The sequence below is a fragment of the Thamnophis sirtalis genome, unplaced genomic scaffold, assembly GCF_051295495.1.
Source record: "Thamnophis sirtalis isolate CommonGarterSnake01/CBP01778 unplaced genomic scaffold, rThaSir2_p1.2 scaffold_6, whole genome shotgun sequence".
In the NCBI taxonomy this organism is placed as follows: Eukaryota; Metazoa; Chordata; class Lepidosauria; order Squamata; family Natricidae; genus Thamnophis; species Thamnophis sirtalis.
In genome coordinates this window covers 18,221,905-18,241,467 of record NW_028261386.1, presented here as the reverse complement: position 1 = coordinate 18,241,467, position 19,563 = coordinate 18,221,905, and the positions used below count along the sequence as shown (strand labels likewise).

The 19,563-nt window shown below is 43.6% G+C and overlaps 1 protein-coding gene across 1 annotated transcript in view; it reads left to right on the top strand.

Moving 5' to 3' along the window:
* TMEM132E (transmembrane protein 132E) overlaps nt 1-19,563 on the top strand; it is a 262,395-nt gene that overhangs the window by 215,218 nt on the left and 27,614 nt on the right. The window contains exons 2-3 of the mRNA XM_087717291.1: nt 2,019-2,925; nt 5,010-5,150. Coding sequence (XP_087573417.1) covers nt 2,019-2,925; nt 5,010-5,150 — 1,048 coding nt within the window. The remainder of the gene's footprint in view (nt 1-2,018; nt 2,926-5,009; nt 5,151-19,563) is intronic.

Here is a 19,563-nt window from a genome sequence, read left to right as displayed (position 1 = left end):
GAAGATTAATTGTGGGTGTCTGGCCATGAAGTAGACTTCAATGTCAAAACAGTTGGTATTCACTCTCAAATAGCAGACAAGGCCAACTGTTTCTGAAACAATCTGAGCAATTGGCATAATTTACGTCAGTAATATTAATTTACATTATTTGCATCATTACATAATTGACTTCACTTGTATATACTCAAGTAAATCATATAATTAAAATGTACGCTATTGATATGAATGGATGTAAATAAAGTTATATCAAATTGGATTTAATGCACATTTAGGTGTAACATATTTCTTCTTTCAACTGAGCCATAAAATTGAGATTTTTCCGTGTACAGAAAATGGTTTTTGTTGTTCAGAATTTCCATATTGGCCTGGGAAATTTGGGACTTGTGGTCTTAAGATACTTGATGAGTGCTACTTTAATCAGAAAGTGTTGTAATGAAAGGTTAAGAGGATGAAGGTAGAAGTAAACGGATTAGCCTTTCCCTGTAGCACAGGGGTGTCAAACTTGTGGCCCGCAGGCCAGATGTGTCACGTGATGGCTCCGCCCCCAACCGGTTTAGTGAAGGGGGGGAAGTCCCGATACGTCACATGATGCTGCCCTCACAATGCGAGTTTGACACCCCTGCTGTAGCAGGAAGAGTTTGGAATGGAAGAATAGTAAACAACAGCATGTGTGGGATAAAGTCAGGGTGTTGGATTTGGACTGAAGAAATTTAATGTTTGTTCTGCTCTAGTCAAGGGAGTTTATTGGATGACTTTGGGCCAGACACTATCTCTCTCAACCTATCTTGGCCAATAAAGAATTCTCTTCTATTCTATTCTGCTCTGTTCTGTTCTGTTCTATTCTATTCTATATCAGAGTATAGTGGGTGCTCATTCGTTGGACTCTTATGCAAAGAGGCCAAAAAAGTGAGTATCCACATATTCTCTAAGACAACAATGTCTTGACTTAAGAACAATATTTTTTTGTTTTGCTTAAGACAACAAGGTCTTAAGAACCTTAAGTTCTTAAGACAACTTATTTAAGTCTAAATAAATTCCCTTTTCTCTCTCCTTTTTTTTTTTAAAGATATAACATTCAATATTCTTTCAACTGTGGCAACTTTAAGATGAGTGGACTTTAATTCCCAGTGTGCCGGCTGGGGAATTTGGGGAGCTGAAATCCACACACCTTAAATTTGCCAAGGTTGAAAAGCACTGTCCTGTTCTAACACATGGTGCTTGTAGGCTATAGCACAAAGATTGCATCAGATCGTACAGTAGTCAACTGTGAAGTATCACTTAAGGACTGGAGGGAATTCTTCAATTGATGTAAGGGATTGAAACCATTCCAGGATTAGATTTACTTGTTACGGCACTTTGTAGGACAGAGGTGGAGAACTATGGCCCTTTTATGACTTATGGACTTCAACACCCAGAATTCCTGAGCAAACATGGCTGGCTCAGGAATTCTGGAAGTTGAAGTCCTCAAGTCATAAAAGGGCCACAGATTCCCACCTCCATTCTAGAGGATAGGGCTGTGGTGGCGAATCTATGGCACATGTGCCAGAAACGGCACACAGAGCCATCCCGTGTGGGATGCGTGGCCTCGCTGGCTCCTCTTCCGCATTCCTGTGTACACAGGTGCACTGGCCAGCTGGTCTTTGCGCACGCGGGAGCGCTGAAACCTGGAAGAGTCATGTTGTGTTGTGCATGCGCATGTCGGCACCCGAACATCCAGGTTTCCATTGTGCGCATGCGCAATGACTCGCTGTTTGTTGGGTGCGCGCCCACCCCAAGAAATCGGAAGTTCAGGTGCCGGTGCGCAACACAACTCTGCTCTTCCGGGTTTTGAAGCTCCCGCGCGCGTGAATGCTAGCAAGCCACATGTTCCTTGTGGGATGGTTTTGTATGCCATTTTCAGCACGCAGATCGGCACGCGGTGACGAAAAATGTTATCCATCACTGGGATAGGGAGTATATAAAAGATGATCAATAGTAACAGCCAATGACTGATTTTTTTTTTATCCCTTGTTTTCCAGCTCAGGCCAAAGTCCCCCCTACAACTTCAGAAGCCCCAGAGGCCTCCCAGCCTCCGGCCGCTGCTGTTCTTCCAGTCAGTTACAACCTTTCCAACACCCGCTTGGCATTCTTCCTGAGAGAGACGCGGCCGATATCGAGAGGAAACAATCTCCTTGGCTTGACCCGGTCGGAGCCATTCGTTGTGTTCCAAACCAAGAAGCTGCCTGTGCTCAACGTCTCTTTGGGGCCGTTCAACTCAGGCCTGGTGCTACCCAAAGAGCTGCTGCAGCCCTCAAGCACTCTGGAGATACCAGAACGCCTGACAGTGAACTGGAAAGTACGGGCTTTCATCGTTGGCACACGGGTGCCAGCCAACCAACCCACAGCCCAGGTGCTGTTCTATGTGGCCGGACGTGACTGGGATGATTTCGACGTGACCGAGCGGCTGCCCTGCGTGCGGCTCCATGCCTTCCGTGAGGCCCGTGAGGTCCGAGCCTCTTGCCGTCTCCGGGGCAGCCTGGCCACCTGCCTCGCCCAAGCTGAGCTGCCTCAAGCTTGGTTTGGACCCGCTGCTGTCCCCTTGGGGCGGAGGAAAGTGGTGGAGGACATTGAACCAGCTGGAGACGTACAGCAAGCAGAACTCTATTACACGCTCCACGCCCCCGATGCAACAGGGGAGTGTGGGAGCGAACCAATGGGACGGAGAGGAGGGGGCGGGGCGCGGATCGAAGGTCCCACCCAGCACCCTCTCCTGCGCATTGGTAGTCTGAGGCTGGTTCAGCCGCCGGCCACCCAGCCCTTGCAGGAGCAGCGTCTGGATGACAGCATCTTCATCCGGCTACCTGAGAAACCTCTCAAACCAGGCGAGGTGCTCAGTGTCACCCTGTACCTGATGGGCAACTCAACGGTTGAGCACTTCATGCTTAGGTAAGCACTGCCTGCAGGGACCGGGGTTGTTAAAGGGTCCAGAATAAGCCCTTCATCATTGTTGGTGATTACCTAGGCTTTAATAAGGAGTTTTAGTGAAACAATTCATTTGGGAATTGGTAGAAGAGAATATTTATAGCTCAGGGTTGAAATGAGGGGTCCTTGGTGCTCTCCCAGGTGCTAGCAGTGATGATATTACCTAGTTTGGTAATGAGAAATGCCTGAAAGGAAACAACCAGGCTCAGACAGCTCCAAGGACCCCTCATTTTGAAATCTTGGAAAACTGCCGTAGGAAGCTCCAGCCTTCTTTTATTAGTGAATTCATTAAAGCGGAATCTCTTTTGAGTATTTGAATCTGTTTTTTCTGTGCTTTTTGCAAGCTGTCGTTTATAAATTACTATCAAAGTAGTTTCCCATCTGTTGCTGGTTTATGTCTAGTTCCTGTCTTTTCTTTCTGAGTCTCCTTGCACCTTTCCACAGTTGTGGAAAGGTGTGGAAGGTTCTTATATGCAGACTTTTAACAAAGCCCACAGTCGTCAGTAACCTGTAGACCAAAAATGAACAGTCTGGAGCCTGGATGCTTTTTTAGGCAGCAGGTGGAAGAAGAGAAGTGCCAAAAAGTACTTTGCAGCTTTGCTGTGCAAATTCTGCTCTTTGTCTCTTGTTACTTTTTGTTAAATAAGTCAGCTTTCTTCAATACCTAGTATAGTTTCTGTGACATTTAGGCATTCACTTAGCCCAACACAGAAGACAGTAGGCCAAGAACAACAAAAACAATTCATATTGCAAACACAGACATTCAGAGGCTCATAAGTAGATGCAGATAGATTATCTTATTTATTCATGTTTACTCCTGTGACAGTGCTGGGCTTTTGGCAAGACGTTCTCCCCATCAGGATACTCAAATGTGGTTAGGATCTTTGCTTTTGTTTGATTTGTGGGTTAGTTTATATACACCCCAGTTTTTCCATCAAAGAAAGCATGAAGAAATTTGTTACAAATGTTAAAAATTCTAAACAAATAAATTATACAGCACTATAAGCTGGGAAGGGAAGCGGTAGCTCAGTGGCTAAGACACTGAGCTTATCGATTAGAAGGTCGGCAGTTCAGCGGTTCGAATCCCTAGCGCCCCGTAACAGAGTGAGCTCCCATTACTTGTCCCAGCTTCTGCCAACCTTTGGATAGCACTGGCTCTTTGGCTTTGAAACAGAGATGAAATGCCCACTACAGTCAGGAACGGCTAGCACAGATGTGCGAGGGGAACCTTTACCTTCACCTTATAAGCTGTGAACTTAACTGTGGACATGAGCATCCTAAATGATGCTGTGATTATATCTCTTTCCACTCCTGAAAAAACTCTGATGCATAAGAAGTAGGAGGGTGTTCCAATAATTGGGTACCATATATGGGGCTGCAGAAATCCAGATGGCCACTTGAGGACAGCAAAGGCATGTAGAGATAATCCTTGACTTAAGACCAGTGACTTAAAACCAGTTTATAATCTGGTTCTGAAGTTCTGATGGCCACCCCCAACTCCCGTGATCACATGATCACATGTCAGGCACTCAGCAATTATGTCTATTTGCAGCATCCCACAGTCACGTGACCACATTTTACAAAGGTTTTGCTGAAAATTGGTGTTTATTTCTAGTTTTTGGCCACACCAGCCCATAGTAAATCATTAGTTCTCTTAATAACCATGATGTTCATTTAATGATCCCTACAAAACATTATAAAGTCAGTCACATGGGTGACCCGATTTATGGCCATCATAACTTACGGCCGTGATGGGCAGGCTCCATTATGATCGTAAGATGAGGACTACCTGTAGATTGTCATCTTGTGTCCATCCTGAGATGGCAGCTTTTTCCAAGAATTCAGGTGCTATAATGTCAGTGGCTCTCACCTCTTATAGAAATATAGCCAGTAACCCACTTTGAATGTGGTGGTATTTTCAGTTTAATAAGATGATGCTGGGCAGTTGAGTGTTACACCCAAGGAAACGCAGAGGGAGAAAATGGAGGGACCTAACTTGAGGGTCCTTGAGAAAAACATGTTGCTCTCTCTTTCTTGTTGCTTGGCAGGGTGAAGGCCAAAAAAGGGGTGAACCTGCTCAAAACCAGATCCAGTCACCACAAGTGGCTCGTGAATTCAGAATTTCAGACGGGCAGCAAACACTCCACTTCAACGGTCGAAGTCGCATGGAGTGGTGGAATTTTGCCCAGGTAAGTCTCTGGATTTTTAAGATGCTGCTCCGTTTACCCATTTTCTGAGTTGCAAGATCTTACAAACATGTGCCCCCTTTTTTCCTGAAATGTAAGCATATTTGTAATTCAGGATGAAAAAGATTTCAAGGAGTCTTTGGGGGAATCGAAGTCCCCAGCAGCTCCTGTGAGCTGAAGTTCAGTATGTCGGGAAGTTGTTGATTTGGGGAAGGGGCAAAATTTAGCACTTTCCCCTGAGATGAAAGCAAGGCTGATGCAAGACTTGGGACTCTCTCTCTCTCTCTCTGAGATTTGCGGAAACTAGGACAAGCCCCACCCCGCAAGCCTGAGATGAGCTTTAAAAAAATAATAAAGCTATCTCTGATGGAATGTGAGACCTAAGGCATGGATCAAAAGGCAAGTTTCTCTGTAAGAGAAATCTTCTTGGAGACGACTGAAAAGTCTTTGTAGTGGGCTTGTTTCATGCTGAGTTCCTCAAGGAGGAAAGAGCCCAGATGAATAGCTTCAATTTCTCTGACTCGGAGATATATGGAAATGAAAGCGGGGAAGCTGGTAGGGAGGAGACGGACAGCGTTGATGCTAAGCAGACCTCAAAAACACCCAGCCTAGAATTAGAATCTGGTTCTGCAAGCACCAGAGTTAAAACGTAGGCTATTTGTGGAGGCAGATGAGTAGTTACACAGTACTTAAGTCAGATGCAGAAATAATGTTGTTGTTTGCCACATCTATTTTTGAGACTTAAAGGGAGCCGTGTGTGTTTGTGTGTGTGTGTGTGTGTGTGTGTGTGTGTGTGTGTGTGTACAAAAAGAAGAGACAGACATCGTGATCTCCAGAATTTAAAATAAAGTAAAAGCTTAAACTTAAGTTCTGGAACGAACACTCTCCCTCTCCCTCCCTCCCTCCCTCCCTCCCTCCCTCTCTCTCTCTCTCTCTCTCTCTCTCTCTCTCTGTGTGTCTCTGTGTGTTTGTCTGTGTGTGTGTGTGAATGGATCTTCTCATCAGTGTGAATCCTTGTGAGCCAGTCTTAAAAACCGTGAGGACTAGAAGCTTAGTTTTTGTTTTAAGTAAATGCAGTGACATAGCCAGGGATCCACCCAGCTGCTACAGTGAATGGGTTTTTGGGGAGGGAGAATTTGGGAATATGCAGAGAGATCTCGGTTTGAATCTCTGATGTATTGAATGGTGAGGGTGATACCATATAGATCAGGTGTGTCAAATTTGCATGATCACTAAACCGGGGGTGGACATGGCCAGCATGTGATGCATATGGGCTGCGGGCCGTGGGTTTGACACCCCTGGCATCGAGTTTTTCCTATTGGTTTGGACTGGACTCCTCTCTTTCCAGCCCAGTTCCTGAATAACGTTTGGCAAATTACTGTTTCTCAGTTCAGCCTACTCCACCAAATAATGGTGACGATAAAATGGCCACAGAACCAGAAATGGCCACAGAACCAGATATACAGTCTTGAGTCTTAAGAGAAAAGGTAGGTTATAAATTGAAATAACAGTAATAGGCATAAGCATAATAATAATAATCACAATAACAAAACTACCAGCAAGGAGGAGGAGGAGGACACCAATGACTGAAATTGCACTCAATGTGTAGACCTCTATATGGTACTACATCTATAAGGAGGAAAGTAAACAGTGGGGTATGCCAAGTTTGCATTTTAGGCCCAATATTCTTCATAAACAATTTAGATAGAGAGATAGAAGGGGAACTCTTCAAACTCACTAAACTGACAGAAATAACCAACACCCCAAAAGATGGGCTCAAGATTCAGGTGGATCTTGACAGATTTGAACACTGAGCCCTATCTAATAAAATGAAATCCAGTGTAGAGAAAAGTAAGGTTTTACACTTAGGCAAGAAAAACCAAATGTACAGGTATAGATTAAGTGAAATCTGGCTTAACAGCAGTAACTGTGAGAGGGATCTAGTAGTCCTACTGGACAGTGGCATAAATATAAGCCAGAAGTGTGTGGCAGCAGCCAAAATTAACCAGTGGAACAACTTGCTTTCAGAAGTTGTGGATGCTCCATCACTGAAGGTTTTTAAGAAGAGATTGGGCAACCATTTGCTTGAAATAGCAATAACGATAGCAGTTAGACTTATATACCGCTTCATAGGGCTTTCAGCCCTCTCTAAGCGGTTTACAGAGTCAACATATTGCCCCCAACAACAATCCGGGTCCTCATTTTACCCACCTCGGAAGGATGGAAGGCTGAGTCAACCCTGAGCCGGTGAGATTTGAACAGCCGAACTGCAGAACTGCAGTCAGCTGAAGTAGCCTGCAGTGCTGCATTTAACCACTGCGCCACCTCGGCTCTGAAATGGTATAAGTCTCCTATTTGAGCAGAAGGTTGGATTAGAAGGCCTTCCAACACTGTTATTTTGTAAAGGAGGAGGAGAAGATATTTTTTATTTCCTTGCCTTGTGACTTTAGGGTCTCTGAAACCGAAACTGTGGTGGATTGTAATTGAATAGATGAAGCATTTTCTTGTCGCTGCTATTCTACAGACTTGGGAGATTTGCTGTGATACAGGCCCAGCACATGCCACAATTTATGTTCATTAGGTATTTTTAGCTGTAAGGAGATGAAGAGGTTGGCTATGAACCAGCAGGAATCTGGCTGGCTGGCTCACTCTCAGGCTGCAGATTAAATTCAGCCTTGAAAGGTTAAAGTGGGCGATGAATTTAAGGTGATTTACCATCACCTTTTCAGAAAACACCCTGATCAAATCTTACAGCCGTGGGAAAGGAAAATGACTTTGGAGGGTACTGGTTTTCAAATCCCTTAGCCTTGCTCCTTTTTAGAAGTTTGAACATCAGAGCTTTTGATTGTCGTGACATTTCAATTCTCAGCATCAGTTCCACTGCTGAGAGCAGATGATGCTTTCTGAGGAGAGGCTGAACAGAGAAGTGGAGGGAATGAGGAGTGATGGGACAATCAGAAAGATAAGGGCGTGTCTGTGCTCCAAGTTGGATTTCTCTCCTTAGAGGAATCAGGAAATAACATGTACCATATTTTTCAGAGTATAAGACGCACTGGAGTATAAGACGTACCAGAGTATAAGACGCACCAAGATTTTGAAGAGACAATTTTTTAAAAAAAGTTTTTGCACTCTGCAGACCTCCCAAAAACAGCCCGTTTTTCATCATAAAAAGGACATGCATAACCTTTAAGAGGCTTGTAGAATGCTCCTAGGGCTTGGGGGGGTGTACAAAAATGAGTTAAAAAAACACCCATTTTTGCCCTCCCCAGCCCCCAGGAGCACTCTGGAAGCCTCCTAAAGGCTATGCACGGCCATTTTGCAAAGGGGGCGGGGTTTTGGGAGGCCAAAAATGCTGAATTCAGTGTATAAGACACACCCAGATTTTCACCCACTTTTTTTGGGGGGGGAAGGTGCGTCTTATATTCCAAAAATACAGTAATTTTGGGGGGATTGTAAAGTGTTATAAAGGACATGCCATACAAAAGATTTAAGTGAGCAGCACATGTCATTCTCATTACATGTATAACCTAGTTTCTAAATCTATTTGTTTCCTGAGTCCACAGAATACATTGAACCATAAACTGACAAAGCAGACTGGATTTGCAACAGGTTGACCCTAGACAAACTTCTCATGAAGTGCAAATGCAGCCAGAAGGTCTTTTAATCTGAGCCGATTAACCTTGTCTGGACACAGCTTAGGTTTTGTCTACATTTGCCCCGACTTTTTCCCTCTGGCTTTTCCTGGTTCTAGGGGAAAAATGGAAAAGAGCCTGCTGGCTCTATCAATTTTTTTTCATATGTTGCCTTATTTTCCACAAAGGAAAACTATATATCTCCACTAGCAAAGTCAGGAGGCAATGCTGATTTTATGTGGCTTCCCCAAACCAAGATCTGTTTGAGGATATGGCAGAGATAGAGAGTCTCTGGATAAGTAGATTGATTCTTAACCATCATGGTTAATAAAATGAGCCCACCTGAATCAAATCAAAAGTCCATTTTATTCAATTCTTGGTTGGCTCTGATTAATCTGTATCCTGGAAGCTCAGAGGGCATAGAAGCAATACAATACAATACAATACAATACAATACAATACAATACAATACAATACAATACAATACAATAGCAGGGTTGGAAGGGATCTTGGAGGTTTTCTAGTCCAACCCCTGCCTAGGCAGGAAACCCTATACCGTTCCAGACAAATGGCTATCCAACATCTTCTTAAAGACTTCCAGTGTTGGGGCATTCACAACTTCTGGAGGCAAGCTGTTCCACTGGTTAATTGTTCTAACTGTCAGGAAATTTCTCCTCAGTTCTAAGTTGCTTCTCTCCTTGATTAGTTTCCACCCACTGCTTCTTGTTCTACCCTCAGGTGCCTTGGAGAATAGTTTGACTCCCTCTTCTTTGTGGCAACCCCTGAGATAGTGGAACACTGCTATCATGTCTCCCCCAGTCCTTCTTTTCATTGAACTAGACATACCCAGTTCCTGCAACTGTTCTTCACATGTTTTAGTCTCCAGTCCCCTAATCATCTTTGTTGCTGTTCTCTGCCCTCTTTCTAGAGTCTCAAAATCTTTTTTACATCGTGGCGGCCAAAACTAGATGCAGTATTCCAAGTGTGACCTTACCAAGGCATTATAAAGTGATATCAGCACTTCACGTGATCTTGATTCTATCCCTCTGTTTATGTAGCCTAGAACTGTGTTGGCTTTTTTGGCAGCTGCTTCACACTGCTGGCTCATATTTAAATGGTTGTCCACTAGCACTCCAAGATCCCTTTCACAGTTACTACTACTGAGCAATGTACCACCTGTACTGTACCTGTGCATTTTGTTTTTCTTGCCTAAATGTAGAAGCTTACCCTTTTCACCATTGAATTTCATTTTATTAGATAGTGCCCAATGTTCAAGTTTGTCAAGATCCTTCTGTGTCTTAAGCCTATCTTCTGGAGTGTTGTCTATTTCTGCCAGCTTGGTGTCATCTGCAAATTTGATGAGTTCCCCATTTATTCCCTCATCCAAATAATTTATGAAGATGTTGAAGAGTACTGGGCCTAAAACAGAGCCTTGGAGTATTCCACTGCATACTTCCCTCCATGAAGATGCAGTTCCATTGAGGACTACATGTTGAGTGCGGTTGGTCAGCCAGTTACGAATCCATCTGGTGGTGATGCTGTCCAACCCACATTCTTCTACTTTATCTAGTAGTAGGTTATGGTCTATCTCATCAAATGCCTTACTGAAATCCAAGTAAACTATATCGACAGCATTCCTCTGGTCCACTAATTTTGTCACTTTGTCAAAGAATGCAATACGATTAGTCTGGCATGATCTGTTTTTAACAAACCCATGTTGGCTTTTGGCTATTACTTTGTTTACTTCTAGGTGTTCGTTAATTCGTTGCTTGATTATCTTTTCCAGAATCTTTCCTGGTATTGAGGTCAGGCTGATAGGTCTATCGTTTCCTGAATCTGTTTTTTTTTTCCTTTTTTGAAGATAGGAATTACATTAGCTCTTTTCCAGTCCTCTGGCAGTTCCCTGGTGCTCCAGGGTCTCTGAAAGATATAGTTCAGTGGTTCTGAGATCTCATCTGCCAATTCCTTCACAACCCTGGGGTGTAATCCGTCCGGTCCTGGTGATTTGAACTCATCTAGTGTAGACAGGTGCTCACTTACCATTTTCTTCCCTATTTCAATGACCAATGATTTATGAGGTTTTATGAGGCAATGACCAACCTCTGTTGTATCTATGTGATACAGATGTATGGACTTCAACTCCCAGAATTCCTCAACCAGCATGCTGGCTAGGGAATTCTGGGAATTGAAATCCACATTTTAAAATAGCTAAGACAGAGAAACACTGGTCTAGTGTCGAATATTTAATTATACATGTATCTTCTTCTGGAAGGGAGATGGGTTGTTTCTAAATACGATAAATACATATAGATATTTTTATTTCCACTTGAAGGTTTGATTGCTAGGCATTGCAACAGGAAGCACTGTAAGAGGAGGAGAGTATTATGTGTAGGAAAGCTGGTGAGGGAAAGGTTTGCCCATCCTCATCAAGCCATAACGTTTGTTGGATAAATTTAGGCTTTCTTTCCCAACCTAATGATTTTCAAACATGCTGAATTTCAACTCTCCCACCCAGCAGGAGAATGATGGCAGTTAAGGAAGAAATTGCTTTCTCTGCCAGGGAGCTCAGTGCCCCTGAATGGTAGAAATAGGACATGAAAGTAAATTATATACAAAAAAGGGATACCTCCAAATATGGAATTCCATTTAGCTCTGTTAACGGATTAACAGAGCTCTCCCCTTCTCCGTAGATTTTGATCTAATCCTTCTTTAAAGCCAGCTGAAACACAGGCTACAACACCTCTCAGAATGCTTAGCAGAGAACCCTTATGTTGCTTTATCCCTTATTACGTCCTTTTCTAATGTGACATTTTATTCTATATAGCTATATTTGGGACACCTGCAGTCTTCTATGATTTGTTGATACGGTGGCTGTTACGTTCACTTGCAAATCTTTCGTCTTTCTGGTTTGGCAGAGAGTACTCTCACAACCTGGCACCTGCCAGGTAAGATTTGGCATGGCTGGATGTTTTTGGAGGGGAGAGAGCACCAGCTTGGAGAAGACCCATACAAAGAATAATGCTTCTAGAAAAAGCACTTTGTGTAAGCAGAGCAAAGTGCCTTTAGGAGTTGCTGATTAGGGGACTGGAGGTTGAAACATATATAGAATGATTGCTGGAATTGGGTATGTCTAGTTTAATGAAAAGAAAGACTAGGGATGAGGTGATAGCAGTATTCCATTATTTGAGGGGCTGCCACAAAGAAGAGGGGGGTCAGCCTATTCTTCAAAGTGGCGGTCACCAACTGGTGGTCCGCAAGAAAATTTTGGTGGTCCACAGAAAAATTGTTTGCATATTTTTTTGCACTAAATTAGGGGTTCTCAAACTACGATCCCTGGGATGGATATGTGCAATGAATGTTTGTGTGGCTGCAGATAGTCTCCCCCTTTGGGGTCTTTTTGTGTGGGTTGTGGGGGGAGAGAAATTCTGACTTGGGGTGCAGGGCTTTTGGTAAAGGCTGGAGGGGAGTGCTGCTGGTGGCATAGAGCCGGAGGCCCTTGTTCCCGTGGGAATGCATCACGGAATTGTGATCATGGAGATGATCAGCTGGAACTGGCTGATCATTTCAGCCCGCTGAGCCTCCAGGCACCGGTACCTGGCCTTGCACTCCCGCAGGTCTTCCCTCTGCTTGGAAAGCCTATGCTCGTAGTCCTCAGTGAGCTGCTTCTATTGAGCCTCCTTCTCAGTCAGATCCAATTTGAACTGAGCCAGCTATTTTGCCAACTCTTCCTCATGGTGGCTGCTTAGCTCCAGCAACTGCTTCCTGTTGGGGCCCTAAGGAGCCCGGAAGGATAGCCGAGGAGTGGCTGGGAGGGGAGGGACAAGTAGAGGCTGGCGAGGGGCCCTTTGACGTGAGTGACATTGGGTTGGCTACACCCACCCTGTCACATGACCACCTAGCCACGCCCACCCAGCAGGTCATTAGGCAGATCATATTAGTGGTTCGTGGAATTTAAAATTATGAATTTAGTGGTGCCTGAGGTCCAAAAGTTGGTGACCCTTGTTCGAAAGCACCAGAAGGCAGGACAAGAAGCAATAGATGGAAATTAAAGCAACCTAGAACTAAGGAGAAATTTCCTACCAGTTAGAACAATTATAGGTAGTCCTTGACTTACAACTACAATTGAGCCCAAAATTTAAGTTGCTAAGTGAGAAATTTGCTAAGTGAGTTTTGTCCTGTTTTACAACTTTTCTTGCCACATTTGTTAAGTGAATCACTGTAGTAACACAGCTATTAAGTGAATCCGACTTCCCCATTGACTTTGCTTATCAGAAGGTCGCAAAAGATGATCGCAGGAACCCAGGCACTGCAATCTCATAACTACATGCTTTTTGCCATGCATCTACATTTTGATCATGTGACCACAGGAATGCTGGAACAGTTAGTTGTCTGTGTGAAAAATGGTCATACGTCACTTTTTACAGTGCCATTGTAACTTCAGACGGTCATTAAATGAACTCTGTTGTAAGTCGAGGACTACCTGTAATCAATGGAACAAGCTGCCTCCAGAAGTTGTGAGTGCTCCAACACTGGAGATTTTAAAGAAGAGGTTGGACAACCATTTGTCCGAAAAGGGTTTCCTAAGCAGGGGGTTGAACTAGAACAGTGTTTCTCAACCTTGGCAACTTGAAGATGTCTGGACTTCAACTCCCAGAATTCCCCAGCCAGCATTCGCTGGCTGGGGAATTCTGGGAGTTGAAGTCCAGACATCTTCAAGTTGCCAAGGTTGAGAAACACTGAACTAGAAGACCTCCAACTTCCAAGGTCTCTTCCAACTCTGTTATTTTGCTATTAAAGTCTGTGTAGGTCAGGGGTAGAATTCTGGGAGTTGAAGTCCACAAGTCTTAAAGTTCCCAAGTTTGGATACCTCTGGTGTAGGTTAAAATAATAGTCTGACTCAAAGAATAAATAGCCGTTTGAGCAGATTGCAAGAATACCAAGCAAATGCTTCTCATTCCCTCCCGTTTCCCTGCCGTTGCCTCATTTATGGCAGTGATAATGGCTGTGTGCAACACTTCCCTATCAGTGCGATATCCTTGGTGAATGGCCTTCCCACATCGATTACACCCTTACATAGGACAGATTCATTACTTTGGCACTCTGGGGATGGGGGCACTGTTGAGTTGTGAATCTGCAGTTTCCATAAAGCATAAATTGTGTGGTGTTGGGCTACTTGGACGTGACCCTTTTCTCCCATTAATTAGATAATTGCCTGACCAATCCAGGATGCTTCCTCTTGTAAGCAATTTATTTTCTTTTGTAAGCTACGTAAAGCCATTTATCTTGGCTCTTCACATCTCTGGAATTCTCTTCAAACATGCTGCCATTTCTCTCTTCTGAAATGTGTCCTCAGAATTTGAATTATCCCTGAATCTTTTGGCCTAAATTTTTGGGGATCCTTTTCCATGTTTAGTTCAGATGGTAAATCAATACTTGGTGTTCCCCAGAATTTCTGATTGACTAGTTGCCATTAATAGCTTCATTCATTCATTCATTCATTCATTCATTCATTCATTCATTCATTCATTCATTCATTCTATTTATAAGCTTCCTACTTCACATACATGATGTCAGACCTGGAAACCATCTTTTTTACATTGGGCCTTCAGACCTGCCACATTTAATGCTGTGGGAAAATGGGACGGGGGGCTATATGGCATATAGGAGATATATAATCATAATAACACTTCTTTCTCAGGGAGTCAAGGACATCTTGCCCTGCACCTGGAGGGGCATGACTGGGGGGCATCTCCAGTTGGGATGGTGCCTGATTGGGCCATGTGATGGACATGTGGGTTCAGGAGAAGGGACTTGAACTTTCATTTGGGTGGGGAAAACCTGGAAGCTTTCAGATTCAGGTTTTCCCAAATGTGCCAATATGACATCGCTAATAAAATGGAACATTGAGGAACTTCAAGTCTCTGAGTCTTCTTTCATTGGGGTTGTTCCTTGGAACCCTGACATGTGACTCTATGCAGAGCTTACTTCTTCATCCTAGTGTTATTCCAGAGATGCAGAGTCCATTTTTTGGATCAACAAAACCCAGTTTTCATGATCAAAGGCAGCAGCCAGGTCCACCCGGATGGTTTCCATGTCCATGTTAAATGTATCCTGCCACCTTTGCTTCAGTTTACAATAAAATAAATACAATAGGTAAAATACAAAATGAAACACATAGCAGCTGGGCATCCTCCAATTATCTCATCCCACCTATGCTGACAGAGGAGGCATGCTACGGACCCCGTCAATCAAGGAATTCTGGCTGGTGGGATCCAGAAGACATTCCCTATCTGCTGTGGTTCCTGCCTTTTGGAATATCCTGCCCCACCCCTCCCCGGGGTGAGATTGCAACTCACCCTACTGACCTTCCCTAAGGGCCTAAAGACCTGACTCTGCCAGTTGGCCTGGGGTCCAAATGGGGCGGGGGGGGGAATGCACCATTTTGGAGGTGGCTTTTGGATTAAGAAAAGATCCTATCTCTCTCTTTTACTTCAAGCTCCCCTCCTCCCCATCTTTTAACTCAGTGGTGGGTTTCAAACATTTTTGGAACCTCTTCTTTAGGTGTGGCCTGCTTTCCGGGTCCAATGGTGGAACCTCTTCTAACCGGTTTGGTAGATTTGACGAACCGGTTCTACCGAACTGGTGCGAACCGGTAGGAACCCACCTCTGCTTTAACTCTGCTTACTGTTATTGTTGTTTATTATTTTATCGTTTAAATATTTACCGGTTTCAATGTTTTGTAAGCTGCCCAGAATCATCTCTAGACGAGATGGGCAGTAAATAAAGTAAGTGAGTGAGTAAATAAGTAAACAGGAGTGATGAGATGAGATAGCATATTGTAGCATAGCATCGCATAGCATCGCATAGCATCGCATAGCATCGCATAGCATCGCATAGCATCGCATAGCATCGCATAGCATCGCATAGCATCGCATAGCATCGCATAGCATCGCATAGCATAGCATAGAAAAACAGAGTTGGAAGGGACCTTGGAGGTCTTCTAGTCCAACCCTCTGCTTAGGCAGGAAACCCTACACCACTTCCAACAAATGGTTATCCAGCACCTTCTTTAAAAATTCCAGCGTTGGAGCATTCACAACTTCTGGAGGCAGGTTGTTCCACTGATTAATTGTTCTAACTTTCAGGAAATTTCTACTTAGTTCTAAGTTGCTTCTCTCCTTGATTCATTTCCACCCATTGCTTCTTGTTCTACCTTCAGGTGTTTTGGAGAATAGTTTGACTCCCTCTTCTTTGTGGCAGCCCCTGAGATATTGGAATACTGCTATCATGTCTCCCCTAGTCCTTCTTTTCATTAAACTAGACATACCCAGTTCCTGCAACCGTTCTTCATATGTTTTAGCAAATCCAGGATGAGTCCAGGAGGACTATCATATTGTATACTAGTCTCTCTGGGACAATGCCATCCCATCCCATCCTATTCTTTATAGATTTGTCCCATTTTATTATCATTTTAAATTAGAGGATGTATCTTGTGGTGATGGGTTACGTATCTTTGAAGTATTTTCTTTGCTTAGTTCTGATAGTCCCCCCCCCCCCTTTCATGAGACGATCCCAGATTCTAATATTCTGGAAAGTATACACCTGCAGAATGGCCAATGTAACAGTTACATTGAGGATAAATTCCACTTGCATTCATGTGTACACAGGGAGACAATCCTTTTAGATCTTGCTGCTCAGCACAACAAGATCTAAAACTGAAAGGGTATTACAAGGGTTGCTTCCCAGCTGATAAAAGATTCAGGAAATCTGTCAACAGCCAACAGCAAGCGCCTTCATTATCATTGAAAAAACCTGCTGCCTAGTTATTCCACAGGAAGGCATTTAAGTAAGGAAATAAAGAATATTTCACTTTAATGGGTGTTGGGGATATATTGGCATTAGGTGGGAAACAGGTTCTGTTGCTGGGATTTTTGTATCGTGATCCCTTTCTTCTTCTTTTTAAACAAATCTTGTTAAAGAGATTCCATGAGAATGCTTGAAAAAGCAATTCTTTTTTGGTTTTAGGCAGATGTCAGAGCCTACGACAGGACCATAGGTTAATAAAACGCAATTGCTATGGTTACCCAGTAAGTTATCCCTGAACAAGCAAACTGCATGAGACATTACATGATTGTCTGGTTCATAAAACATATATATTTATTTAATTCTGTTTTATTGCTGCCCAATTCCTGAATTATTAAGACAATGGTGGATTCCCCCACCATGTTAAATCACCAATTATATAACCTATATTAGCTTATAATACCATATAACTATTACCTCATTGTTCAGCATGAGTATAGTTCTTGCTTAGCAGGTAGTCCTTGACTTATGACTATAATTGAGCCAGGAATTATGGTCATAAGTTGTGCCAGTCCTTAAGTGAGTCACCATGTGATCATATCTGATAGTATGGCCTTTTTTGTGGAAGTCATTAAGTGAATTTGAGGTTTTGAGGTTTTATTAACATTTGTAGGCCGCCCTTTTCCCTGAGGGGACTCAGGGCGGCTCACAGAAAACCAAGGGAGGGGGAATACAACATTAAGACGACAACATATAATAAAATCAACACCATACATTCAGTATTCGGGCGGGGTAACGGTCCTTATCCCCAGGCCTGACGGGCGAGCCAGTTCTTCAAGGCTATGCGGAAGGCTTGGACGGTGGAGAGGGTACGAATCTCCACGGGGAGCTCGTTCCAAAGGGTCGGGGCTACTGCTGAGAAGGCCCTCCTCCTTGTAGTTGCCAGCCGACACTGGCTGGCCGATGGAATGCGGAGGAGGCCCAGTCTATGAGATCTTATAGGTCGTAGGGAGGTAATCGGCAGAAGGCGGTCTCTCAAGTATCCAGATCCACTGCCATGTAGGGCTTTATGGGTGAGTAATAGCACCTTGAAGCGCATCCGGAGATCGACAGGTAGCCAGCGCAGCTCGCGGAGGATAGGTGTTATGCGGGTGAATCGGGGTGCACCCGCGATCACTCGCGCGGCCGCGTTCTGCACTAACTGAAGTCGCCGGATGCTCCTCAAGGGCAGCCCCATGTAGAGCACATTGCAGTATTGCCATGGTTGTTAAGTGAATGCTGCAGTTGGTAAGCAAATCCATTGTCCACAAGGGGGGGGGGTGTTTGCCAGAAACTGGAAGTAAATGTCAGTTTTAGTTTCCACAAAAAAAAAATTGTAAATTGTAGTCACATAATTGTGGGACAATGCAGTCATAAATGCAGGCTATTTCCCAAGACCCAAAATTATAGAATTGTAAGCTGACCAGAGTCACTTGATTGAGTTGAGTAGCTATGGAAATTGAATAAATAAAATAAATAAATAAAAATAGTAATAGCAATAGCACTTAAACTTATATACCACTTCATAGTACATATTGTTCCCAACAATCTAGGTCCTCATTTTATCAACCTCAGAAGGATGGAAAACTGAGTCATCTTTGAGTCGGTGAGAATCGAACTGCTGGCAGTGAGCAGAATCAGCCTGCAATACTGCATTCTTCCATAACTTTGAAGTGTCATTAAGCAAGGTAGTTGTAAGCTGAGGACTACTTGAAACACATTGAATTACAGCTCAGGAACAGCGTATACCTGACCTTCATATAGTCCTGTTTTCTTTTTGCAAATCGCTAAGGATTTGGGGCCTTAATGATTTGAGCTTAATGATGTGAGCCCATATTATGTGGGTTTTATTTATGAAATTTATAGACTGTCCATCTTATTATTCTCAAGAGCATTTGTGTTTCTTTCTGCTGGTCCAGAGCACAATTTATTTTTATGTTCTTTTTTGCTGTTTATTTATGATAGCTTTTTAAAAAATCTTACAGTAGCATCGCAGCGTTATAAGCACAAATTCTATAAGTTGATGAATAAATGAATACATTATTTTTTTCTGCCTCTGAAGAATAACATCAGAAAGGTTGAACTGGTTTTTATTTTTTAAAAAATGTGATTACTGGTTTCAATGAAAGAGAGGGAGATTTGACAATGGGAGGGCTGGCCAAGTAGAAAAAAACCAGGGAGAAGATATCAGTTAAATATCCCCATATCACCACAAATATCTTAAATCTTTTCTCTAGCAGCAATTCTGGAGCCATAGAATGACAGGCAGTTATGGAGCAAGTCAGGGGCCCAAGAGGAGACACCACACCACACATCAACAAGGATGATTAGGGGACTGGAGCAGAGTTGGTATTCAGCCAATTCTGACTGGTTCTGGCAAACCGGTAGTGGAAATTTTGAATAGTTCAGAGAACCAGCAAATACCACCTCTGGCTGGCTTCGCCCCATCTATTCCCTGCCTCCTGAGTCCCAGCTGATCGCTGGGTCTTCTTTTGTTGCCCTGCACAGGAGAACGCAGCTGGAAAGCAGGTTAGTGGGGTGGAATGGAGATTTTACAGCATCCTTCCCCTGGAGTGAGGAAGGAATGGAGATTTTACAATATATTTCCCCTGGAGTGGGGAGGGAATGGGGATTTTACAGTATCCTTCCCCTGGAGTGGGGAGGGAATGGAGATTTTACAGTATCCTTCCCCTGGAGTGGGGAGGGAATGGGGATTTTACAGTATCCTTCCCCTGGAGTGGGGAGGGAATGGAGATTTTACAGTATCCTTCCCCTGGAGTGGGGAGGGAATGGAGATTTTACAGTATCCTTCCCCTGGAGTGGGGAGGGAATGGAGATTTTACAGTATCCTTCCCCTGGAGTGAGGAGGGAATGGAGATTTTACAATATATTTCCCCTGGAGTGGGGAGGGAATGGGGATTTTACAGTATCCTTCCCCTGGA